This window comes from Astatotilapia calliptera, chromosome 11 (genome assembly GCF_964374335.1).
Source record: "Astatotilapia calliptera chromosome 11, fAstCal68.1, whole genome shotgun sequence".
Lineage (NCBI taxonomy): Eukaryota > Metazoa > Chordata > Actinopteri > Cichliformes > Cichlidae > Astatotilapia > Astatotilapia calliptera.
In genome coordinates, this window is record NC_137432.1 from 26,134,117 (window position 1) to 26,160,671 (window position 26,555).

General features: G+C 42.0%; 1 protein-coding gene across 4 annotated transcripts in view; it reads left to right on the forward strand.

The window, feature by feature from the left end:
- The window catches only part of grik5 (glutamate receptor, ionotropic, kainate 5), a 99,337-nt gene that overhangs the window by 53,195 nt on the left and 19,587 nt on the right, over positions 1-26,555 (forward strand). For 2 of the 4 annotated variants that reach the window (XM_026185907.2, XM_026185908.2), the window contains exons 4-13: positions 2,324-2,485; positions 3,874-4,038; positions 7,632-7,729; positions 8,043-8,208; positions 14,927-15,105; positions 15,849-15,902; positions 16,689-16,847; positions 17,233-17,385; positions 20,628-20,732; positions 23,327-23,434. In XM_026185907.2, the coding sequence (XP_026041692.1) occupies positions 2,374-2,485; positions 3,874-4,038; positions 7,632-7,729; positions 8,043-8,208; positions 14,927-15,105; positions 15,849-15,902; positions 16,689-16,847; positions 17,233-17,385; positions 20,628-20,732; positions 23,327-23,434 (1,299 nt within the window). In that variant the 5' untranslated portion in view covers positions 2,324-2,373. Of the gene's footprint in view, positions 1-1,733; positions 2,486-3,873; positions 4,039-7,631; positions 7,730-8,042; positions 8,209-10,818; positions 11,099-14,926; positions 15,106-15,848; positions 15,903-16,688; positions 16,848-17,232; positions 17,386-20,627; positions 20,733-23,326; positions 23,435-26,555 lie in introns of those variants that run through there. The other 2 variants (XM_080308016.1, XM_080308017.1) reach the window with 2 other exon arrangements.

The following is a 26,555-nucleotide window of genomic DNA, read 5'->3' on the forward strand; positions in this document are numbered from 1 at the left end:
TATACTCCTCTGCGTCTCCTCCTGCAGAGACACTTTCCAATCTCTTCTCTCTGTATTCAATTTTGCTCTTTTATTCCCTCATCGTCACAAGCCTATTCCCTCGGTTTGATTTTTTTCTCTTATTCTCCTCTTATTCTACTTCTATCGCAGATTTCCATCTTCTTCCTCACTCCCACTATTCCTCTCCTTGGAGTACAGAAACTATAATCTTCTCTGTCCAATGCTGTCAATAGCTCTCAATAACAATGAAATAGCACCAGTTCCTCCCCATCACTGATGAAGGCATAGCCTCAGTTCGGATCTTATTCGTCATCAGGGCAATCTGCTTCTTGGTAATAGCCAATCAAATGGCTCCTGTGAAATGCAGCGCTCCCATGATAGGTTCCCCATTGTTTTGATTGACTGCACCTGAGGGCCCGCCACTTCGGCTGGCCTCGATCAATACCCCATCACGCACACGAGGAAAGCGCACGCTCATACTTGCACTGGAATAAACACAGGGACACGCACACGTGCACACACACAATTTGGTGAAGAGTAAATTGAGAAGGAAACCACTGGTACGGCAAGCAAACAGAATACAATAGTAAAAGCCAGCAAAATGGAGTACTTGCAGCACCACACACAGTTGCGTTACAGCAGTGTGCCACGCTGAGCTCGTTGTGCGCTCAACTTTGAATTCGTGCACACAAACATGATGACAAGGAGGAACTTTAAACTGTTGGTGAACTACTTACTAGTTTCCATCTTTGCCGTGACACACTGTGTTGAACAGGAATGATTTATGGAAAACAATGAGATGGAAAATTGCTCCCATATTGTGCCTCTTATTCTATGTTGTGTCACACATACAGATGGCCTCGCATAAGCTCTGCCTCTGTTCACTTTGAACTACAGCGACCATAATGAGAGCGGCACAGCCATCTGCACGGTATGGTGTATGTTATTAGTATTACAAACATGTTGACGCGCACATTTGCCCACCCTTCGATTGCGAGACATGTAAAGTCAGGCAGGATGAATGGGAGGTCGGTTATTGCATAAAGAGCAAAGAAAAAGCAGAGGAAAGGGGAAGTGTGGCTGGTTCAGAAGACTGTGAAGATAGATTCAAAGCAGAGGGTTGCAGATTTTTTTGATGTTCTTTAAACATCAAAGTCAAACGAGTGTTGGAAAGGTGAGTGAGGTAAAAAACAAAGATAACATGGACATCTCAAAGTGAATATGGCTATTAAAAAAAGGACAGAGGGTGGAGGCGTTTTTATTCAACAAAGACAATCCTCGTGATCTGTGTCTTTGATGCAGACACAGTGTATGCTCCAATAATACCAGCTCACCCCTGCATGCATTCGTCAGGGTCTCAGGTCAGCCCCTATGAATCCATCAGCCCCTGTTCTCAGCTGCAAGGGTCAATTCAAGGTCCTGAACCTGAGTGTCCCTGCTGTCTGTCAAGACCTCAGACCAGTGAACGAGATGCTTGAAACAATCCCAAGTCAACACCCTCTACCACCATAACCTCCTCACCAACACCCCCCTCCCCCTCCCCCTAGCCTGGCTGTCACACAGCACTCCTTCCCCTTTCCTCTGTCTTCATCCCTCCCTTCATCTCTCCATTCTTTCACACCGCCTTGTCATGTTGTCAGTCAGAGCAAGGATGTGTCACTCCTGGAGAGAGCTGCTTAGCACCACTGGAGCTCAGCTGAGCTCCGTTTCTTTCTTTGTGTTTGTGTGTCTGTTTGAAGGTTGTGATGGAGGTTAGGTTACAAAAAAAACACGTAAATGCGTATCTTGTGTAGTGGGGGTGTAAGGAATATACATACACTGTTCAAGGCAGTTGTCTTTGTCATGAACTCTGTGTTTCTAGCGTATTGACATATCTGTGTGTTTGCATTTGTTTGCGCTTGTGTATATATGTGTGTATGTACAATAAGGATGTGCATGACTGACTGCGTGACATCTTGCGTGTCAGCTGTGATGTTTTCTTTGAACTGCCTCTGGAGATCCCTTCAAGGATGCATCCTGTCACTTCTAAACGGCAGCCTTTCCACAGGAGACGTGAATAGAGCTGTGTGTACTGTATTTTATGATTAGACAGGCTGTATGCATAGGACTGGGCTGCCTTGTGAAGTGACAGTGAACATCTTCATAGCTGATTTTTTATTGTATGTGCTGTCGAATTACAGGTGCTTCCACTCCGTGGGAATCTGACAGTGCAAATTGAAGATGAGCTAAATCATGACAATTTGAAGAGAGACCTCTTTAAAGCCAGGACAGTGATTTTTTTTTTTTGTGAAGTAACATGTCGTGTATTCCTCCGCTCCTGCAGGTGGCGGTACAGGCAGCCAGCAGACCATTCTCCATGAGGAGCAGTAGAAGATGCCGGCTCTGCCAGCACTGCTGCTGTCAATACACTTCCTCTCCTTCCTGCTAGTCACCATGCCGCCACGCTCCCTCAGTCAGGCCCCTCTGCTCTCCTCTGTCCGCATGGGTGAGTGGCCACCTGTCCTGCCATATCCACATAAAGGGGTCAAACAACTCTCATCAAAGACACACTACTTCTTCTTCTTCTTCTTCTTTTTTGTTGTTCTATATTGTTGTTCTCTATATGTGGAAATTACACAAATTCTATTGTTTTCTCAGTATTTCTGAGCTATTCGAAGGATGCTGTCAATCGGCACCACACCACAACTCATCCGTGCCCAAAATTAATATCATGGCAAAAGGAAACTTCTTGAAGAGTGTTCCATCTATCTATGCATCCATGTATCCATCCATCCGGTTCAGTTCAGTTGACTTCCATTCAGTTCAATTCATGAAGTGCCAAATCGCAACAGTAGTCACTTCAAGCCATTTTTTAAATATTGTAATGTAAAGACCCCACAATAATACAGGGGGGAAAAAAGACAATCAAAAAACACCCCTTTAAGCAAACACTTGGCAACAGTGGAAAGGAAAACCTAACAGGAAGAGACATCCGCTAGAACCAGGCACAGGCAGGGCAGCCATCTGTGTAGAGTTGAGGGACGAGAGAAGGGACAAAAAAAACACACCATGGAAGGGAGCCAATGATTAATAATACTAATGATTAAATGCAGAATGGTGTGTAAACACATAACGAGAGATCCATCCAATCATCCATCCATCTTCTTTAGTACCTACTTCCATAATGCAAGAGGAGGTATACAGCCTAGAGAAGTTCCCAGTCTATTACTGGGGCTAAAGGTGTGCCAGCATATGGTAAATGTGTAAAGTAATGTTATCATCCATGTACAAATGTGTGCTGAGGCCTTGATCCAGGTTCATAGTTAGTAAAGGTACACTTGGTTGCTTCCTTATTTCCCACAGCAGATGGATCCACATGGGCTTGGGACCAGCATTAGGAGTCCACTAACCTGTGACCCTCTGAGGCTGGCTTTGTGTCTCCCTCCAGTCTCAAACCAGGCACCACCTTGAGCCACTTAGATTTATCGTTAATAAAACAACATCATATTTAGTGAAAAAACCCAAATGATGATAATATGTGTCCTCTCATGTAGCGCTCAGAAGCAAATCAAATAAGCACATTTCCCAAAATGTTTGATTTATGATGTTGTTTGCATCTGGCACACATACTAATCTGAACGAGGACGAGTACCTCATTCCTTTGGCAGTCGGTGGCTGTGATCCCTTTATCAGCCCCACTTGTCCACCCACTACACATTCCCACATTTACATGAGGATGGATAATATTGTTAACTCGTCTTCCAGCTTTACGCCTTGTTATGTTTTTAGCTTTCTCCTCACCTCCTCACTACTCACTCTCCCACTCTCCACTGCCCTCCATCTTCATCCATCCATCCATCCTCTCCTCTACTTCACCTATCTCTCCCTCTCTAGCTGCAATCCTGGATGACCAGTCTGTGTGTGGGCGTGGGGAGCGGCTGGCGCTGGCCCTGGCCAGGGAGAACATCAACAGCGTGATGGAGGGTCCAGCTCGAGCCCGCGTGGAGGTGGACATATATGAGCTGCAAAAAGACTCCCAGTACGACACTACAGACACCAGTGAGTGGTGTGAGAATGACCACTGTGGCAGAATCACATTCCAGCAAACACTATTGTCCACTGGGACATAATGCCCCACAGAGAGTGAAAACTGGGGATACAAGAAGGTTTTATTGGTAGTCTTTAATATTAACAGTAATAGTGACAAATAGAGAGAAGAACCAGGAGCAGCAATATTGCAGTACTTTAATTCTAAAACACTTCAGAAATGTGCTGTTATAGAGTTATAAATACATAAGATTGCATTTTCTCAAAAGCTGCCTCTTTAAAAACAAAAACCTCAAATGATACATAGGGTGATAAAACACCAGCACTTTCATGCGATTAGGAGCCAGTAAGGGATTTTGCTGATTAGTTTACATGTCATTGGAGACCAGTAATGGGCCACTAAGACTGTCTCATTAAAAACAGTGGACCTGTGCCCTCCAGTAACAGCTGGCGCTGTGTGCTGTGCAGACCATGATGAAAACAAATCATCAAATACTAATACAGATCAGCAGTACAGGCAAACAGAACGCAGCAGAGAGGCTGCTTCATGAAAATTGTATTGATATAGAGAGTGTGCAAAGACAGAAGGAAGCACTGCTGAATCCAACCACTGAAGAGATAGAAACCCTGCTCCTATTCTAATCGGTCAGCGACCCTGCCACAAGCTACTGGCAAAATGTCTGTGTGTGCTTGAGAAGGGTTGTGTACATATGTGCATGCTTGAGTTGCAGGGGTGTGTGTATGTGTGTGTCCTTGACCAATGGGCAGGAGACTCTGACAGGCTTGTTTGCTCAAAGCATTTTTTGGTCTCTGGATCAGAGAGCTCGTCATCTTACGGCTACAACTGAGGCGTGCATGCACACACTCAACCCACACAGGCCTTTACACATGCATGCACACACAAACCCTCTCTGCAGACGCTTATGCACATTCACACACAGGCACAATATGAGCATATACTGTAAGCTCGCACATTGGAATCAATTAATACAACAAGCTAATACACAGTAAAGGAAAATAATCACAGTTTAGTCAGGCATTTTTGATGTGTCTGTGAATAATTTTTAGATGGATTCACAAAAACATTGTCAATAAAAAAAGAGCTTAGCAGGGATTAAGAGAGAGAGTACAAAAATCTGTCAGTAGGTATTTTTTAGCCTCTCAGTGGATAGCATTCCCAGTGTTGCTTACACAATATGGACACAAGCATTGGGCTAAACCTGTTAATCTTTGAATTTAGGTGGGGGGGTTTTTTGCCACAGGTGTATAAAATCAAGCCCTAACCATGTATTCTGCCTTTACAAACATTTGTGAAAGAATGCATTGTTCTAAATGTGGTATTGTAAAGATGCTACCTTTGCAAATAGTCAATTTAGGAAATTTCTTCCCACTAAATATTCCAGGATCAGCTGTTGCAAAGTGGAAATGTTTAGGAACCACAGCAACTGAGCCACAGAGCAGCACACCACGTAAAGTTACAGGGCGGGATCGTTGAGTGCATAAAAGTCAAAAAGCTTTGCTGACTTAATAACTGCAGAGCTCCAAATGTCCTGTGGCGTTAACCATTGTCTGTCACGGTCACTGCTCAGCACAAAGTTTTGATTATAAAGGGAATGTTTAGGAAATAAGTCTAAATCTCGGCTTTGTTTCCCATATATTGAGCTATATGTTCAAAATGACATTTAAACCTCGAACAGATTAGCGAACCCTGCATTTATGTGCTCCCAGGAAATTATATATATTACACAACCATTCTCAAGCTGTTCTTTGACTTCATGTGCTTTTAACTCAGCATGTGAAAACCAAATAGAAGCTAAAATAAGATGCAGTCATTTTTATAAAAACAATTTTTTAAATACATGATTCCAAGAAAATAACTACCTTGGCTGAGGTGTTGTCAAGGTTACGGCTAATAAATAACTCTTCCAACTAACCATGGTAACTTTGTATGGATGCAAAGTAAATGTTACAAGTGTATACCACACTGGAAATTAAATGTTAGCGAGAAAGTTGATATTTATTAAATTCGTTTCTTTTTTTTAGTGTCCGCAACACATTTACTCTCTTCTGCCATGTTTTTATTTATGGCTGTGCCAACTGTTCTTGTGGGTCACTCGCCACTTTAATGTTTTATGGGGTTTATGTGCAGGCATAAAATAGCAACTTTTTTTTACACTTTTGCTTTGATATCTGGGCTCATTCTGGGAACTCATCAGCTAGTCTGCCTATGTAGTCTCAGGGAATGATTGCCATTCCCGCTGTGAGGATAGCGGATAGTTTGAGACTTCCTTTTTATATGTGGTGGTCATTTTTTTCCTAATGCTGTATCCCATAGTGTAGTGGTTTACGGTGAAAGGTCCATGGTTTCATCTTGGGAGGAGAGAAAAATCCCTTGGGAGTTGTATCAGGAGAGTCATCTGGTGTAAAAATCTGCCAAATCAAGGATGCGCAGCTACCTGCTGTGATGACCCCATGTGTGAATAAGGAAGCAGCAGAAAGTGGCTTTTAATGGAACGTTAAAGAACGTTAAAGAATCCCCAAATGATAGTTGATGGCTTTAAGATTGCTTTGTGGCAATCTTTTGTCCTCTACGCTTACTCAGACATGATTGGTAAACAATAAAAGCCAGAACGCTTCAGATTGTGTATGTTCATATTCTTTATCGAAACGATTGTGTGAGCTGTAGAGAAGCTAGAGTGGAAATTTTCCTTACATTTCAACAGATTTTAAACCAGTTCAGTTATTTTTGTCTTTGTTAGGTGGGAATTCAGATGATAATTATGATCAGTAATACTTCCAGGTCTGTCCATAAGTGAAACTGTTTTTTTCCCTTTACGTTTTATGTATATGAACCTAGTTAGTGTATTGTAGATAGAAAACTGTAACAGGAAACACACACACGATAGACAATATAAATGTAAACATGGATACTGAAATTCAATATGTCAAAGGAATGTGAATTATACACTAAATACACAGTTATAGTGAAGACATCTGTTGGGGTTTGAAGTAGTGAAACCAGCAGTATGCTTGATTGTACTGCAGAAATAGTGTTTGCTTGAGCCATTCCTGAGCATAGAACTCTTTGAGTTAATCGTCAGATAATTTCATGAATACTTAATGTAATAGACAAATGTGTAAAGCTGTTTCTCCCACACTAATGTCCTCCTCCAAACAGGATTAAAATGCAGACTGGCGTTTGTTCATCGAAGCCGACCACCAGTCTGTTAGTATTGTTCTGATTCCAGGGGTACACTAGAGTTGTCTTGAAAATCATTAAAGCCGTTAAAAATGACTATCTAAACAAGTGAATAATAGCAGCAGGCATCCTGTGGGCTGCCCTGTTGTAGTCCTTGAAGGATTTCCCTCAAAAATAAATCAGATTATAATGAGGCAGATTGTGCTGCAACAATACAACGAGTGGTTAAACTGAAACGGTAATGCGTCCTCTGAGTTCTTGGTTGCATTTAAATTTCCACGCTTTTCCCCCTGACTGCAGCCCCTTCAGTACGCTAACGCAGCACTGCCTTCAAAACAAACCAGAAGAAAAGGTGTATGTCTGCTTATTCACTGTTTATCTCCTTTTTTGTTTTGTTCCCTTTCAGTGTGTCAGATTCTACCCAAAGGCGTTGTCTCTGTGATAGGTCCCGCCTCCAGCCCCGCCTCTGGCTCTACTGTCAGTCACATATGTGGGGAGAAGGAGGTGAGCGTGGAAGATAAACATGTCTCATAGCTTTTCCCGTCCTGTTTGCTACCATTGCTGCTCATGTAGGTCTGATGAATGTTGACTTGCTTGTTCTGTTCCTTCTGATATAATTAAGCTTCACCCACTACTTCGTGCTGCTTTCTTACTTCTTTTTATTAAATGCATTTTTTGGCGTAGGTCCCTCCGTTTTCTGCCCTTCCCACCTTTCTCATCTCCGTTCTCAGCCTCTAGCTACTCAAATGAATCATCCTTAATCACCACAGATCTGTGTTTTCTTGCCTTTCTTATTAGTTTCCTCTCCTCTCATCAGATTCCTCATGTAAAAATTGGACCCGAGGAAACTCCTCGCCTGCCGTACCTGCGCTTTGCGTCTGTTACTCTGTACCCTAGCAACGAGGACCTGAGCCTGGCCATTGGAGCCATTTTGCGCTCATTCAGCTACCCCTCAGCCAGCCTGGTCTGCGCCAAGGCTGAGTGTAAGTACATGCTGCGTGTTGTATAGTTAAACAGTTTATTATGTGTGACTGCGTGGCTGTGTTTGTATTTAGGTGGGTGTAAATGCATCGGCTGTGTCGCTGCGTGCCCGATTACCTCACGTACTGTATGTGTATGTTTGTGTGTATGTGCAAATTGCTCTGTGGGAGTGTTGGCAGATTCACTGTTACACTGTTTGGGCGGATATGACTGTTTGGCGCTGCTGGACATTCATTTTTGACAGTCTGGTCATGAAGTTCTGTCTGTTGTCAGAGTTCAGAACATGGCTCATGCTGCAGCCCTCCCAATTATTACTCATGCTCTTGCACACTGTCTCTTATCCACCTCAGAGGGTTGTTAGGCCAAACCAGTATAATAAATATTCTTGTTTAAAATGCTTTCCAGTATTGGAGGAACTTAGGGGACATTTGATTTAACTTTGCCCGGCACTCAGAGAGCTTTAACATCACAGGGGATTCAGGGCTTAGCCACTCGCCCTATTTATTTTCATTTTGAAAGAGTGTGTTATTGATTTATAATGCACTCCCCAAACCAGAGCCTAAGGAATTAAAGCGCTTGGCAGGATGATGACTAGTATTAATAATAGTATTGTGGTATTCAAACACTTTGTGATACAAACACTTTTTTTTTAAATAGTAGAGGTGTAATGGTTAAAAAAAATAACAAAAGAAACCCCCGCGGTCTCTTGCTTTTCTGTTTTCCCTTTTTCTGATAACCTTCCTGTTGCTGTAGACATAAAAAGTTAAGTGCAGCAGCTCAGTGCAAGAATGTAAACGCAGACAAAACAGAAGGATTATGTGACAGAGACACCTCGGGAGGAATAAGTGACAGTTGTGGCAGAGAAGAGGAGGAATCGCTTCATCATTATAGTAAACTGAAGGTTTAGGAAGCTGTTGTTTTCTTGTTGGTATAAACAGCATTATTTGTAAATATATGATGGGTAATAGTGGTTGAGAAAAGGCTCACGTGTCCTGTTCTTATGTTGTTTGTGCTAGTTAGCCGTGTGGAGGTTCTGTGGCAGTCTGGTAGAAGCCTAAATGTTTAAAGATCATAAGAACATAAACTCAGTCTGTTAGTTTTGTTAATATATAACTCATACAAACATGATAAAATGTCCTCCTCCTGGATATGAGCTGTATACTATAAACTTAGCAGGCACTTTATTAACTACACCTGTTAAACGATTGTTAGTGTAATTATCTATTCAGCCAATCACATGGGAGCACCTCAGTGCATTTAGACATGTAAAGATGGTCAAGATGTCCTGCTGGAGATCAAACTGAGCATCAGAATCTACTTGAGTCTTCTTACACAGTCATCTCCAGCGTTTACAGAGAATGATCTGAAAAAAGAGAAAATATCCAGTGAACAGCAGTACTGGGCGAAGATGCCTGTTGATGTCAGAGGTCACGGAGAGGAAGGTATGCAGAAGAGCATCTCTGAAAGACATGAAACATTGAAGCTCCAGCAGCAGAAGACCACATTGGATGTCACTCCTATCAGGTAAGAACAGGAAACTTTGCATGGGCTCACCAAAACTGGAAACAACTGGTTTCTTCAGCATGACTGCAGTCAAATGGCCTCCACAGTCATGAGACCTCAGTCCGATAGAGCACCTACTGGCATGTAGTGGAACGGGAGATTCACATCATGGATGTGCAGCTGACAAATCAGCAGCAACTGTGTGATGTCATGATGTTAATATGGATAAAAATCTCTGAGAAATGTTTCCAGCACCTTGTTGAATCTGTGCCATGAAGAATGAAGGCAGCTCTGAAGGCAAACGGGAGCCCAACTTGATACAATTCAATGAGCTCTTTCTCCAGTTTCTAATCTCATTTATTACAGCACAATGATCAGGTTATAAATTATGGTCTTCATTAGAGTCACAAAGGAGGGTGATTCAGAAAATGCTTTGGGGCGGGCTTACATTGTGAGTGACAAGTCACTACTGCACGAGAGAGCCACGCCCTGCTTGTCGTGTCTGCTTCCAAAACACCAAGATGGTGACAGCAGAAATACTCGAGACTTCACTAACGGGATGGTTGTCATCACTGTGTCTTTGTCCTTCTTTTATATGCAGTCTATGGATATGATGCAAAAATGTGGCTCAGAGATCAGTGTATAAATTGAATCATTCCACCCCTATTAAATACATGACAGAATATGCCTACACTCTCTGCAAATCCTAATTTTTCACCAAACTTTTTGTCCACTTCTCTGCAAAAACGAGTTGGTATAATTTGTTTTGCAGCTTTTGACTCCTCACACCAGCCACGCGAAACCGTCCAAGAACAGAAGGGCACTTACATAAAGAATTAGTGGGACCACTGAAGTCTGAACACATCCCTTGGCAGTGTTAAAAGGGTAGTTTTGACAAACAAAAAGCTCTGACATTATGAAAAATTGATTCAATCACTGAGATGCTTTCATTATCTTTCCAGCAGTTAGCCAGCGGTCCCCTGGTTTCCTGAAAGTAAGCTGAATTCCTTGTGGACTTGTCATTTCATTGAACCAAGAGAGCTTTGAAATGGCATCAGACACCTTTTTCAGTTTTGATCATCTGTTGAATGGGTAGATAAGAGCCTTGTCTTTTACCGGGCTTTTTCTCTCATAATAATTAGAGGCGGCAGATCGCCTGATAGTTACCGTGTGGGTCAAAATGCACAGCTTTTATTGGTGGAGGAACTGAGGAGTGCATTTTTGTGTAACATATTTGGCTTGAAGGTGATCTTTACAAGGTTATCGCACTCACAGACTCTGACCCACTTGGCTGCGCTATCTATCGCCGTGGAGCTGGTTGCCATGGCTGCCGAATAGGTGCTAACTGCCACTCAACAGGCTTGTTCCACACTCTGAACAACTGTGTGGGTGTGTATGTGACACTGTTTGTGTGTGTTTGATGTCATTTTTCTGAGTGTTTGGTTCACTTTGTCTGTACATGTGCGGCAGTGCAGGACTGTGTGTGTGTGTGTGTGTGTGTGTGTGTCTGCACACAGGCAGTGGGTTTTGGGTTACTTGTATGAATGTCAGCGTGTGCTTTTGTGTGCGGCGGCTCTGCTGTGGCGCTGCAGAGGTTAAACATCAGACAATGTTTACCGCTCAGCCCACTTGTTTTATTCATCATGTTTACACCAGTGTAAAGTGAATTCTGTCTTTTATTTTTTATTTATTTTTTTGGCAGCAAAGTAAGTAATGCGCAAAGTCACACATTTTGCTTACACCCACCATAGATGCAGATCCTAATTAAGGCGTGTATTTAGAATCGGGTCAGTTTTGCAACAGCGTCCTAATGGCTTTAATCTAATTTATCCGTCTTTTAGCCAGATATTCTGTTAAATGAGTCAGAGATTTTTGGGTCATTTCCGATGAATCCTTCTCTCGCTGTGCCTGGGTCAGTACTTGCTATCTGAGCCTAATTCCATTATGCAGTTTTCATGAGATGGATGAGGTTAAGGACAGCGAGAGGGAGAGACTGAGCACAAGGAGCAGAAGACGGTGGCAGTGTTGGAGCAAGATGGATAAAGACAGAGAGAAGTAACTAGAGCACAGGGCTAAGACAGGAGAGATAGAGAGGTTAGAGCTTCTCTGCGCGAGAGAATATGTGAACGAGGGAAAGTGAGAGAGGGGAGTAGAGGAAGCTGTAAAGTGCATTGATTTTTTTTTCTTCTTCCCCCTCCTTCCTCAAACTAATTAAAGTTTTGGCCTGGTTCAGTGATTACCCCACTGCTTACAGAGGCTTTCTCCTGCTGAAGGGCTCTGTGTGCTACCTCTTCCCTCCTCTGCTCCTTTCTCTTCCCTTCCCTTTGTCCCACAGATGCCTGCCCCACCATTTATTTACATAGCTAGGGGTTCTTTACTATGGAATTACAATTAGGAGGCATCAGAGCTGAGTTTCTAGTAAAGGCTTATTCCACCCATGTTGTCAAGTGAGTCTTGACATTGGTTGGACTCATATTCAAGAGGAATTTGCTTGAAGTGTTTTAAGTACTTTATTCCAGTCTTTCAGCTTCTCTTTCTGCCCATCTTCTTTTATTTTTTTTGCCATAGGTTTTCATGATTATTGCATGTCCAGTTTTGCTATTGGAGTGTAAGATTTTCCATTTTTCGAGCACATGCTGTTGTACTCAAAGTGCATAGTGTACATTACGCAGAGATCCGAAAAGCATTAACTGAAGGATGAGACAACGCAGGCAAAGTGCATTACAAAGCACTCAAAGAGCACATAACTCTGCTGAGGCTGCACGACCTTCTGAATTTATTATTCTATTAATAAAATGTTCGGAAATTTGTCATGTTGATTGGTTGATGGCGTCCATCAATTTTGGAGGATACCTAAAACCTGTCTGGGAATATTAGGGCTTTGAACAGAAATAAATTTCTATTGAGGCAGACTCACAAGAACCAAGTTGTGTGTGTGTGTGTGTGTGTGTGTGTGTGTGTGTGTGTGTGTGTGTGTGTGTATGAGTTATGTTATGTCCTCCTGCTGCAGAAACATAGACTGCACAAATGGCTTTCGGTTTTGCATCCTTTCGATATAGATTTATATACAGATAACTGCATTTCTTTTCTGGTTGCAGTAGTATGATGCATTTAAATGCATCAATCCATTTATGGTCTTTATCAATATTTATCAGTTTTGTTAAAATATTATCGAGGAAAACATACAGTACTGTGCAGAAGTCTTGAGTCACCCCTCATTACTTAATGTTGCTAGGAAAATGGGAAATAGGTGCAGAGATTTGCTCAAACATATGTATTCATATGTTGCTCATATACATCCCGAGAACCAGCCTATTCATTTATGTCCTCTTTGGGTTGTATCTTTTGACCTTATTGAGCTACCCTACCCCTAAGTCACCTAAAGGTTCAATGGGAAGGTTTGTTTTCCCTCTGTTCTCAGGAGTATATGCATATGTATGTTGCACATATATCTTTGCAAGTACATGATAACGTAAAGTCTATGAGGCAAAATTGAGTTTGTGCAATTCTAGAGAGCTTAAAGTTAATATTTAGTGTGACCACTTTCAAGCTTATGATTTCTTTCAGTAGTCTTCAGGAATAATTCTCCAGGCTTCTTGGAGGACATGCAAAGTTCTTCTTTGGATGTTGGCTACCTTTTATTCTTCTCTCTTCCAAGCTGACCTCACACTGCTTCAGTAATGTTGAGGTGTGGGCTCTGGGGAGGCCAGTCGATGACTGATAGCGTGCCATTGTGTGTTTTTCTGTCTGGGTAAAAATTCAAATTTGGATTAATCACTCCACAAGACCTGTTATCACTGATATTCAGTCCATTCCTGAGTAATTTGTTGTACCTCAGCCTTGTTTAACCTTCTTAAGTATGGCTTCTTGACAGCCACCCGTCCACTGACGGTATTTCTGACGAGGCTTCAGTGAACAGTGGATGGATCAGCTTCATCTCTCAGGTCTTGGTTCAGATCTTTGATGGATTTTTTTTTTAAAATTTCTTAACAATATGACTCTCTGGTACTGTTCATCAGCTTGAGATGTTTTTTTAGTCCTCCACTTCCTTTATCTTTCTTGAGGACACACTGCACACCATGCTGACATTAAGAATCAACCTGTTGGTACAAAAATACAATTTTATGCCTGTCAAACTATGTTATCTTTGCCATGTTTCATAGGTTTATCTGACAAATGGGAACGATTTTCTATGCTGTTGTGTCAGGCTGCCAACAAAGTGCCTAAAGATACAATTTAAGATTAGTTTTTGCTAATCCCAAAAAGTTGAGTCTGTTAATCTGGACATGAGTTAGAAGTCTTTTGAATGGTTTGAATGGTTCATAGGTGTGTGTTAAGTAACAAAAAACATTCATGTGAAAGCTCCCAGATACAAGGACTAGACTGAAAACGAGTGACAAAGCAGCCAATGTCCAAAGAAAAACTTCAAAGGACTTTCAGGAGAATTATTGAAGAAAACCATGTTAGCAGATTACAAGATAGTCTATCTCCTTGGAAGCAAAGCATAAAGAAACGAGGGCTGATTCAAGATTTTTTTTTACAAGACCGTAAATATAAAATCTAACTACATGTAGTGAAGATAGAGGTGAAAAATAACACAAATCCCCATAACTTGTTAAAATGCATATCTGCATCTTTTATGCACGTCCGGATTGATGGAATAACCTCTGCATAACAATTGTCCCGAACATCCCTGGGTGTAAACAGACGTACCCTGAGCTGACAGATTCATCTGGAGTCATAGATTTATTGGAAAATAAATGCAACCTTTGAGTCACAGTTGAGGTGTCGCGAGAGCACGGTGGCACTTATCAGCATCGAAAACAAATCACTTGTTTTCCGCATAATTCTTCTCCATATTTCTGTAAAATGCCGTATGTCAAGTAGGTTGTTAACTAAGAGGGAAACAAACAAACAAGGCAGAGCTGATAAGAAAAATCTTTTTTGTCGGAATTACAATAGATAAAAAAAATAAGTCCTAGTGAGAGATATGGTTAATGGGAACACGCGGCAGACTTCATATTAAATGATATTTCATTTCCTGGGGATTTAGACAACCCATCAATCATGCTTTGCAACGAGACACTAATATATGACCATTCCAGGATAAATCAGATTTTCAAATGTCCTGCATTGGTTACGTTTTGAAAAACACGAGTCGTATCTACTGATACAGACACTGATGCGTGCCTCGTCCCTGTTTTCGTTCTCCCTCAGGCCTGCTGAGATTGGAGGAACTGGTTCGCCGCTTTCTCATCTCCCGGGAGACCCTGTCAGTCAGGATGCTAGATGACAACCTGGACCCTACGCCTCTGCTGAAGGAGATCCGTGACGACAAAGTGGCCACGATCATCATTGACGCCAACGCTTCCGTCTCCTATCTCATCCTCAAGAAGGTGAGTTCGCAAACGTCAATACGTTCCCCAGAGCCACCTACACATTTTCAGGAGTCGAAGCTACTCTTGCATACAGTGCAAGCAGTATGTCTCAAGGGGGTTCGCGTATATCTCTCTTTTATGTACCCACATGAAGGGCATGCGGAGCTCACCATCTGTAAAATAATAAAACAACTCGCTCGGAGCTCCACAGGCTACACATTTGTTGTTGTTACTGAATTAACATCTATTTTTACCTTCTCTGCCCTCCAGAGCTGCATAGGGAACAATATTTATGCGTGTCTGCCAGCAACGATCACTTACATTCTTATGAAAGTATTTGACAAAAGAACATCTTTTGCTGGGATGTGGTGCAGATGTTACCCAAGCTTGTTCTGATTCATGGTACGGCTTGTAACGCCGATAGCCAGCAGAGTGAGTCATGGCTTGAATGTGTATGGGATGTTTTTACTGGGTATATTTGAGCCGCTGCCCGCCCTCAGCGAAATGTCCTAGTGTTAGCCTGATGATGTAAAACTGTGATTAACGTATGCTCTCTCCACCCCCTCCCCACTTTTCTCCCTCACACCCTCTCCCCTTTTGTACCCCGACTGCTTCCTTTCCTCTCTGCCTGTCCAGTAGCTCTCCTCCTTTGCCCCCTCTTTGCCTTTATCAATCCGTCCATATCCTCCATTATTCTACCGTTTCCGCATTCTCCACTTGTTTGATCTTATTTCCTCTCCCTCTCTCTTTTTGTCTCGCAGGCGTCAGAGCTTGGGATGACATCAGCATTTTATAAGTACATCCTCACCACAATGGTAAGAGTACGCAAATTGTTCCCCTTCCCTTCTTCTGTCCTCTCTTCCTTCATTTTTCCTCCTTCCTCTCTCCTGCTTTTCCTCCTCTTTCTGTCCCTTTATGAGCCAGCAAAGGTGTTAACAGGAAGAAAGTACTCAATAGGTGGAAGTACAGAGAGGTGAGGGAAAAAAAGAGAGAGGCGAAGAAGAAAGAAGAGGGAGACATTTGAAAAACGAATTACTGTATGAAGATGTGGATGTGCAGAGGAGGATGGTGGGAGGAAAAGAGAAAATAAAGTGGGGGTCTGGGGTGGAGGTGATGACAGATGTGATGTGCCCTTTTTCTTCTGCCACCCGCCACCTTCCCGAAGCTTGCGGTGTTTTCATCCTTCTCCTTGATATGCTCCCCTCCTTTTCAAGCGTTTGAATAAATGTACCATTTTATGTTGCGCGTCTGATTTTTATTTTTTCACTTTCCTCTCTCTGCCCTCTGTGCGGGATGTGGTCCTGTGCTTTTAGATGTACTTGTATGCATATTACTTTGAAAAAAAAAAAAGAAAACTCTGTTCCATTAACCTCTATTTTCCTTGTATCTCAGTCTCCGCTTTTCTTCTAGCTCTCCATCAGAGATTAGATGCTGTCACTCCCCGTAGCCTCTTTTTTTCTTTACCACCCTCTTCTATTGCACAGTATTTTTCTTCTGTGCTAAGATTTGATAGCCTGTCAACATCACCCTGTCACACACCTCAATTTTCTCTTTTTCCTGCAAACACCCTCCCCACTCCTCCTCCTCCTCTTCCTCTGTAGGACTTCCCCCTGCTGAGACTGGATGACATAGTCGATGAGCAGTCCAACATTGTCGGCTTCTCCATGTTTAACACCACCCATCCCTTCTATTTGGAGTTCATCAGGAGCCTCAATCTGTCTTGGAGGGAGGGCTGTGACCTAACGTACCCCGGCCCTGCGGTCAGTATCTCGAGCCCATGAGTACTCATGCGTGCACGCTATTAGAGCTAATTTTTAATGCTTTGTTTATATGCCACACAACATTAAGCTACTTTATTCCTCACACTGATTCATGGAGCACTTAAACGACTCCAGCTAGTCTTTTGCTTGTATTTAATGGGTATTGATGTATCCATCTTTGTTTCCTCCCCATTGGTTTACTCGAACCTCTACATCTTTTCCCTCCTCTTCTTATTTTCCTGCCTTCCCCCCCCCCCCCCCATTCCTTGTTAATCTTTCAATCCTCTCTGCACCTCTAATTCCCGTTAACTCTTTTTTTCTCTTTCTCTCTTCTTGTTTCTATCCATCTCACTTTTCCCCCGCCTCCCCTCTCCACCTTCCACAGCTTTCTTCAGCGTTGATGTTTGACGCTGTGCACGTGGTAGTGGGGGCAGTGAGGGAACTGAACCGCAGTCAGGAAATTGGAGTGAAGCCACTCAGCTGCACCTCACCTCAGATCTGGCAACACGGGACCAGTCTTATGAACTATCTGCGCATGGTAAAGCTCCATATTTACTATATGTCCAAAGCAGGAAACAAGATGTAACATCAGTTTAATCTTCTTTTTACATTCACGCTTTTCTTAACATCCTTGAGGAAACTGCGACTCCTATTTATTAACGCTAGTAAGATTAGTGTTGCTGCAATTAGCATTTATTTTTAGAGTAGGTTAAACTTGAGAAAACACAGAAAATACTGTTTTAAAATTGCTATTCTACAAAGCCTCAGGTGACATCTTCAATTAGAGCTTGAAACAGTTACCGCACTTGGAGTACTGAGTCGATGGAAATAAACCTACCATAATTTTTATAGCCAGTTAATTATTGGAAAGACTAAATATGAGCTGTTTCCAGCCATAAAAAATTGAGGATTTTCCTTATGTGAAATTAAACTGACTCTTAATGTTTGGGAATGTTGGTTAGCAAAAACGAAATATCATTTTGTGACCATCTGCCGCTCCCATCAGCGCGTTAATGATCCACCCCACTCGCTGCTCACGATGTGGATTTTGATCTCAGACACACACCTGTCACATTTTGTGCCTGTAACTAGGTTACAGTGTTGAACAAATTATTCAAAACCTCCTTTATGATGTTTTCTGCTAGAGCTGAGTTCTCCAAGACTACATCTGGAGAACACACACAGAGAAAAACAGACTCCCAGGGGAAAAACAACAACAAACAGTTAGTTTGATAAGTATTTGGACAATAACACAATTCTTGTGATTGTGTCTTTGTACACCGCCACAGTGGATTTTAATTCAAACAATTAAAATGTGATTGAAGTATAGACTTTAAGCTTTAATTCACAGGGCTTAACACAAATGTCACATTAATTGTTTAGGAATTACAGACACTGTCAAACACAGTTCCCCTTGTTCAGAGGCTTAAAAATAATTGGATCAAATAACACAATTTCAAATTTGAGAATTGCTTTTAATACATGGCTGAAAATCCTTTGACTCCCAGATATCTGGAACCCATGGACATCACCAAATGCTGTGTTTCCCCTCCCGGGATGCTCTGCCATGGTTTATCTGGAGCCACCTACACTTGCTGCTTGTTTGTGGGGCTCCCTGCACTTGGTTTTACCTTCAGTGACTGAAACACTGCTCTGATGACCTGTGATCACGAGATTTGGAGACTTGGCTACTCACAAATATCCTATTTCTTTGCCTTGGAAACTCTTGGGATGCTTTTGCAGTTTGCTTCGGGTCATTATCCATTTGCGCAGTGAAGGACCGTTCAATCAGTTTTGCAGCATTAGGCTGAATCTGAGCAGAGAGCGTAGCCCTGTACACTTCAGAATTCATCCTGCTACTTCTATCTGCAGTAACATTATCGATAAACACCAATAATGTGGTTCCCATGGCAGCCATGCATGCTCATGTCGTATGCTTCAGATGATGAGCTGTTTCTCTCTTCAATACTGATGAAACAAGTTCTTCATGTTTCATCAGTCTGTAGAATGGTTTTCAAACCAAACTCTTTCAGATGTTTTCTCTCCAATCTTGCCTTGTTGTTCTTGAGTGTAACCAGTAGTTTGCAGCTTGTTGTAAACCCTCACAAAGGTCTCTCTTGATTCTGTCTTTGATAATGACACGGCTATTTCCTCAAGAGTTGTCTTGATTGGTTTGATGTTGTGAAGTTGCTTTTCTTAACCAAGGAAAAAATATGCTCATCTACTTTATCTGTCTTTCAGGCCTATTATTAATAATGATGATAGTAATAAAAACAATAATGACAATAATAGCTATTTTATAGCACTTTTTACCATTGCAAAGTGTTTCACAGTTCGAATAAAAACCATGAATTAAAGATAAATATGAGTGTTGTAGCATACAGACACGTAGTCAAACACTCGGTCTTGCATTCATTAATACAAACACACTTCCATACACACATTAGATGTAAATTATGGCCAAAGAAAGATGCTTTTTCAGATCACCTCTCTGACTTGCATTGGCATCTCGTTGGACCTCATACTGAGAGTTCAAGAAAACGGATAAAAACTACAATCAACCTCCACTTTTATCTGCTTAACTTGTCAAAGGAACACGGCTCATCTGGCAATGAAAACTGCTTGTCAAGCATCCAGTTACCTTTGGACCTCTGAAAATGTTAATGTAATACTTATTTAAACTCCTTGAATTAAAGCTGAAAGTCTGCACTTTAGTCACGTATTGAATGTTTGATTTAAAAGCCTCTGTGTTTGTGTAAAGACCCACAATTACAAAATTCTCCAAAAACTCGCTACAAAAACTTGGTACTTTGTAGCATATAAAAAAACTGAATGAAAAATCCAATAAATAGACTTATTCAATCTCCAAACATAGGTGTAGTATAAAGACACGCCACAGCAGTTTCTACACCATCAAGATCACATTTTACCATAAAGACACACAAAAGAAACAGACAGATAAAAATGATGGCTTCTCCTCTTCATAGTGATTAAAAGCAGAGAAAAGCAAAGATGCTACCACTTGAGAAGGGATTGCATTAGCAGCATGTGTTCAGAAAAGACTCATAATTATTCATGACTCGTCATTTTGTTTAGTTTTCTTTTAACTGAAATATTGATAAATGAGAAGAGTACAGCTGAAATGTGTATCATCCTCATCTCATGTTGCATGTAACCTCTGTGTTTTGTTGTTCTTTGTCATCTCCCATCTCTGGTCGTCTGTTTCTCTCATCGACGACCTGTTGTCAAGGCAGCTCGAGTCTCATCTCTCACTGCCCCCGCCCCACCGGCCCGACATCTGTCTTTGTTAGTCAACATCATGGTGTGCTCCATCTTCAGCGCTGCGCCATTCATCATAGTTCTCGCTTACTGTGCCAGCACCTGGCTTTTGAAGAGAGGGAGCTGAGCTGTGAGCTGCAGGTCTGAGTCTTATTAGAGAGCTCTTGACCCTCTCTGCTGCTCTGCCTGAGCCTCTCGTCAGTCAGTTTCTCCTAGTTGATCCAAAACTGATCATCCTTGTCTAGTCCAGCCTCAGATGCTTTCTCTGCCTGTCTTAGTCTTTTTCCCTCTCTTTCCTCCTGATCACTGGTGATACTTTCTGTCTAACCATGACCGCTAGTGAGAAGAAGTATGTTTGCTTTATGCAGAATGCTGGCTTAGTTTATTTCTCCACATCTTTTCATGTTTTCTGTGTTCTCCACTCTCTGTTTTTCTTACCTTTCCTTCTCTCCTTCATGCTTCTGTCATACTTCCTCACCTCACTCTCTGTCTACCTGCCAGGTGGAGTACGATGGTTTGACAGGGCGAGTGGAGTTTAACAGCAAAGGTCAGAGGACCAACTACACCCTGCGGATCCTGGAGAAACACAGAGGAGGCCACAAAGAGGTCAGAAGTCACCTGCTATCATGCAGCAGCCAGGTCACATTGCCCTCAGGTTCTGGGTTAGTTACAGGTCACTTGTCTCATTTCAGAAAGCCTGCAGCGGCGTTTAACACGAGGTCAGCTTCATCACAAACTCCACTGATAGCAACCATATCTTTACTCTGTGATATACGTTTTATCTGAGATGCGGCTCATGTTTGAACAGTGGTTTCAGTTTGAATTAAATCTACATTTCACTGATTACAAATGTGGAGTGTTAAAGCACGGGAGCTATTTTCCTAAAGATTTGCTCGATTATTTGTTTTCTGATCTAAAAATATAAAACCTCTGTGTCATAAACGACACATTTATTTTCTTTTTATGTTTACAAACAATAGCTTGACATTGGTTTGCAAAAATCTGTGTTTGATATTTGCCTTAAGCTCAGTGCACAGCAGACAGGTGTGCAGCTCTGCTCTGGTGTTTGTTTTTGTCTCGTATAGAACTGGATTTGCTTTAGGCTTAGTTTTAATCCGTATTTGATTTGGACTCTGTCCTTAATTGAACTCTGAGCTGGATTGTAGCTTGCAATAAGCTACACTAATGTGATCAATGATGGTTCCTTGAAAATCTTGTGCTCATCTTTTTTCACAGAAATGGATCAGAGGTGTAGGTGTAGTCTAACAATCAGATAGGTTTGAGTACATTAAAGGCTGGGCCATGAATCAATATCATCTCCCATTCCCTTTCAACAGAAATGTACCTTCACAGTACGGCCATGTTGGACAGGAGTAGAACCGAAGTTAGCAATTTTAATGAGCTAAGTTTTCACAGTGAAATGCAAATAAAGCACAGCTCATGTGGAGAACTCGGGGGACACTCAATTAAAACAATTAAAACAAAAAGCACACTCTTAACAGAAGTGTCAAAACCTACCTAACTTGTCTTGTTAAAATGAAGAAAAAATGAATTCTGTGCTCCTTTTCCTACTCTAAACAAACCAAGAGTACAGAATAGTTTTTCTAAACAAAGTGCAGCCTTAACTGTGGTAGAAGGAATATCAATGAGCAGAGAAAACAGGTTCACCATTGGCACGGTCTCCAGGGTGCAGCAACAGATTACAAAACTTCAAAGAGACTAGAATTCACTGACAAGCAGCGTGCACCAAACTACAACCGTCCTCTCGAACAGAGACACGCTCAAAGGGGCGGCACGGTGGCTCTAAATCACAGGAACAAGTGAAGGCACCATTTAGCAGCACACTCTAATCAGCATTTAAAGCCAGAATATGGGAACAAACTAATTAATGCTAAAAGTGAAAACATATATTTAATGTGCCCCTGCTTTAACTTTATTTGACTGGCAGTATGTAGATATAGTTATTGGAAAGCAAACACTGAGTATTGTGGATGATACACAGCAATGTGTAGCAGGAAAAACACTGTGTTTACTTGACAATGAATATAATTGAGCAATAGTGTTTTTTTTAATTGCTGAATTTGTAATAATAATAAAAATAACTTTTTAAAGTCTCATGCTTCGAGTTTGATCTCTTGAACTAGTCAAGCACAGGCCACAGCAGATTAGTTTAGGCTAGTTGGACAATGCTACCAAACTGCTGGCAGGCCCAGCAGCAAATGAGGTGTTCAGGAGCATTTTGGTACATTATTGTGACAATGCAGTCCACATGAGTAAGCTAGAAGGAAAGGTGAGGGCAGGTGGAAATCTAAGTGCATTCCACCTGCATTCACTAAATGAAGTATACACACCACTGCAGCCTCCGACTGAGGGGGAATTACGCTGCAGTTCATTGGCTGGAGGAAACACTTCTTTTTCACCTCCTCTTAATGTCTTCCTGGGCTCTGCACTTGGCCAGCTGTTTTCCATGTTAACACAAAATGCCACCTGCTACATATACTTAGAGGTAGACTTTTACTTAGTTGAGTGTTAACTCGAGGTAATGAACATTTTAACTCTGCTCCTCCCCTCTCTCTGCACAGCGGCACCCACACTCCAGGCAGGCAGCGGTGGATCACAGATAAAAAAACTCCTCTTAAATGTCAGGGCAGGATAAAGAGTGTCACAGGAAAGCTGTGATTCTGTCTGTGGAGTCATTACCTCTTCTTTGACCTATTGAAAGATGTACAGTAATATCTCCTGAAGAAATGCCTCTGCGAGCTGCTTTTCCACCCAGCGGATTGGTTAGGTCATAATCACACACTTATGTACCTAAGTGACTTTACAGTCTCCATAAAATGGAAATATGGGAACAGTATTTATGCAATTTTAAAAAGGTGTGCGTAAGGGAAAAAAAAAATTACAGTGGAACTTCTGATCATGAATGCCTTTCATTACCGCCTTTGCCATCTTGTCCCAGCTCATTGCTCTGCTTATAAACAGGAGCTTTTTTTCCCAAAGTGGTGCATAGTACTGCGAGTACATATACGGCTCCGTGGGGAACAATTAACTCGTTATGCATATGCAGAATCTAACAGTGCGGAGCCCAAGTCCCAAAACATGAAACGTGCAAAAGGTGTTTTTAACAATAAAACAGCTGCTGTATATTATTTATCTAACAATAACAGCTTATTTTTTGTCACGCTTCTTCTTCATGTTAGATCGGTATCTGGTACTCAAACAACACCCTGGCAATGAACTCCACCAGTCTGGATATTAATGTCTCAGAGACGCTGGCAAACAAGACCCTCATTGTCACCACCATACTGGTAAGGTCACGGCTGCTCTCTGACGCTCCACATTAGTGAGATCAGAGTTGTTTTTTTGTTGCTTCCCAGGCTGTGCCGGAGCTCGTGCTGTGTTGTGGTCTGTTTCTGATAATTTTGCTGTCGCCGCTGTAACTGTCATAGAAACTGACAGATCACCGAGGGAGATGTGTAACTAAAAACCAGACTGCTACAGTCCTGGTCTACTGATTATGTCCAAACCCAATAAGCTGTCTCCTTGTAGGGTTTGGACATATGATTGATATCTACAGGTTGGTGTAGAGATGTGAAAGAAACACCCAGAAAGATAGATTCAAATTCACTGAATCCTAAAATACTGTTAACATCCTGTGATAGCACACTGTGTTAGCTAATTAGCCTTTTCTAAATCAGTCTGTTGATTGTTGATGATGCGTAACTGTTGAAGCCAAATTTCATAACAGCGAACATTACGCCGTTTATGGGGGAAATTAAAAATAAACATGGAAAACATCTGAAGCAGCTCGAGCTTTAGGACAAAACAAGAAAGAACAAAAAAAGGAAAGGAAAGGGAAAGAAAACATCTTGTTTCTGTTTCTTGGGTTGTGTCAGATATGAAGATGTTTAGCAGTAAAGAAAAAGCCATTTTGCTGTATTCTCCCAAGATGTAGACAAATTCACAGTTGTTTGTGTGTTAGAGGGTTTGGGCTGGTTTAGACACATGATGCAAGCTTTATGAAACAATTGTTGTTGTTTTTTTTTTATGTCAATACATTTGGCGCACTGCTCAGATCTGCAAGAACACCGCCTGCCTTCCCTTGATACCCTGGTTTTTCTGCGTCGATCCATTTCGTGGCTAGACAGTGGTTACTGAATGGTTTTTTCTACCCTTACCTATGTCTGTAGCTATCTTCCACAATCCAATTTATGTCTTTTAAACCAATTTAGTATTGGACTTCCATAACTGTAGGGGACTCACAAGAGGGAGATAAAAATGGTCTAAATTGATTCTGCTCAAGCTGAGATATCTTGACTTTTAGCACTGGGCAAGCTCCAAGAACAACAACTCTAAAATTCCCAAGATGCATCTGTGTATTGTTCTTTAAAAAAAGCTTTCTAGCCTTTTCAGTTAGGAAAAACTAATTAATGCACCTTTTGATAAGTAAAATGATTACAATGTTAAATGTCTTCTCTTTTAAGTGCCTTTAATTTGAAATGACTGCCAGAGTTATCTTTGAAGACACAAATTCAGGCTTTTACAAAATTGTCTGTGATTCCCTAATAGAAAAGTGCTGGCATTCCCATGTCGCTGGAAAAATGGTTATTTGGCTTGTTGCGAAGAACACAATACCATACGTGACTGTGGAGTAAATATAAAGCCAGTTAGTGCAGAATAGCATAGCATAAGTATTGAGGTTTCTCACATGACATCATGGACACATTACGCCACCATACTGGATGTGAGAAAACTACTGGTTGCTAGGGAAACCTGTATTACCAGACTGGTTGCCTGTACTGTAGTTCCTGTAGGTTTCTGGCTTTTGCTGGATGAAATTGGTTGCAAAGAAGATGGTGCACCAAAAACTTTCTAGTGATTACTTTGTTTCTTAACAGGTTGCCATGGATGCCTGTAGCTTTTCACATACTTGCTAGTACTGTACTCACCAAGCGGTAGTACAGCTTGATAAAGCCTGACACAAACCAGAAATAGAGATGGCTTGCCTTCAAAGTAATAAGTTTTGCCTCAGCACTGCAGTTAGCGTGTTTCAAAGGGCACAACTTTTACTCCATTTCCAGCTTGCATCCACTTTTCAGTTTCACTACAGCTTGGAGAGTAGCTGTACTGTGTTTGTAGGACGTCCGTCACTTCCATGCGAACTACAACTGCAGCAGAATGCAAGTTGTTTTTCCCCCCAGAGCTGGGTTTGGTGATTTGGCAACTTCTAGCAACCACTTGAAAATGACATGAGATGAGATGATGAGATAGCCTTTATTTGTCAGTTGCAGTTGCCCACAACCGAGATGACAGACCTTGCCGACCGTACATACAATACACAAACATCACATTGGGGAGACAGGTCAGGCTAGGTAGCAAGGGAAAAAAACCTCGAAATGTGTAACACAAAAGGATAATACAGGAATCCACAGGTATCAACACACCATAACACAATAAAACACAGACAAGCAACATGGAAGAGTATTCCAGTGTGTACAGCTGATCTGGGACCGCTGCAATCTTCTATTGCGCCTCCAGCTGATCCGGTGTCCACATCGAATGGGGGGTAAGCATGGGAGGAGGCGTTGGATTCGGGGGAGGGAGGGTGATAGTGAGGGTGTATCAGTATCAGTGTACATGTTTTGTCCGTGTTCAGCTGAGAGGAAGTGTCACCACGTCCGGCTAAGCAAGGTCAACAGTGTCCAGTGGACCCAGGTGGCCTTGAAGGAGGTACAAAGAGTTCTGACAACAATCCTGTTATCATGGGAAGAATTTGTTGTTCCAGTCAGCTTCAACCTTGGCAGGCCTTCAGCTGGCGCCAGGGGGGCTGCATGAGTGGAGATGGTGAATGTTTGAGTTTAGTGCGAACAACTGCATCCAATTTTTACAGTTGGTCTAATGTCCGTTACTGGTCACCAATTATCTCAATTCCCGTTGTTCTTCTCCAAGATCTTATCCATATTGCGTTCAAAACTCAGTCTGAGTACTCACACCCCTGCCAATCGTCTATCATGTCGGCCAGCCTTATGGGATTTTGAACAGCTGTAGCCGCTTCCTGTTCTTTGATAAGCAAGACCAAGCAGGTCCAAGCCAGCTTCAATCAGCCCGAACTCTGTTATTGTGGTTCCAAATTGGTAGATGTCGTTCATTGTCCTCCATCGAGAGTGTCGCCAGACACACGACGCAACCGACCATCGAGTATCCGGCAGCAAATGTCTCCGCAGGACAATCGGGCTCTTCCAAGCCCAGCAGGGTGTCAATTCCGTTACGGGACCAGTTGATCAAATCCATAATTCTTTAGGTTTTAGAGAACAAGACTGGGAAACTCTTTGAGGGTTAGAGTTAGACGAGATTAGACAAACACATAGAAGCAGCAGCTGGGAAGATAAGAGAGGGAGAGGGGGAAAGATGCGTCCGCCTCCTCCGAGA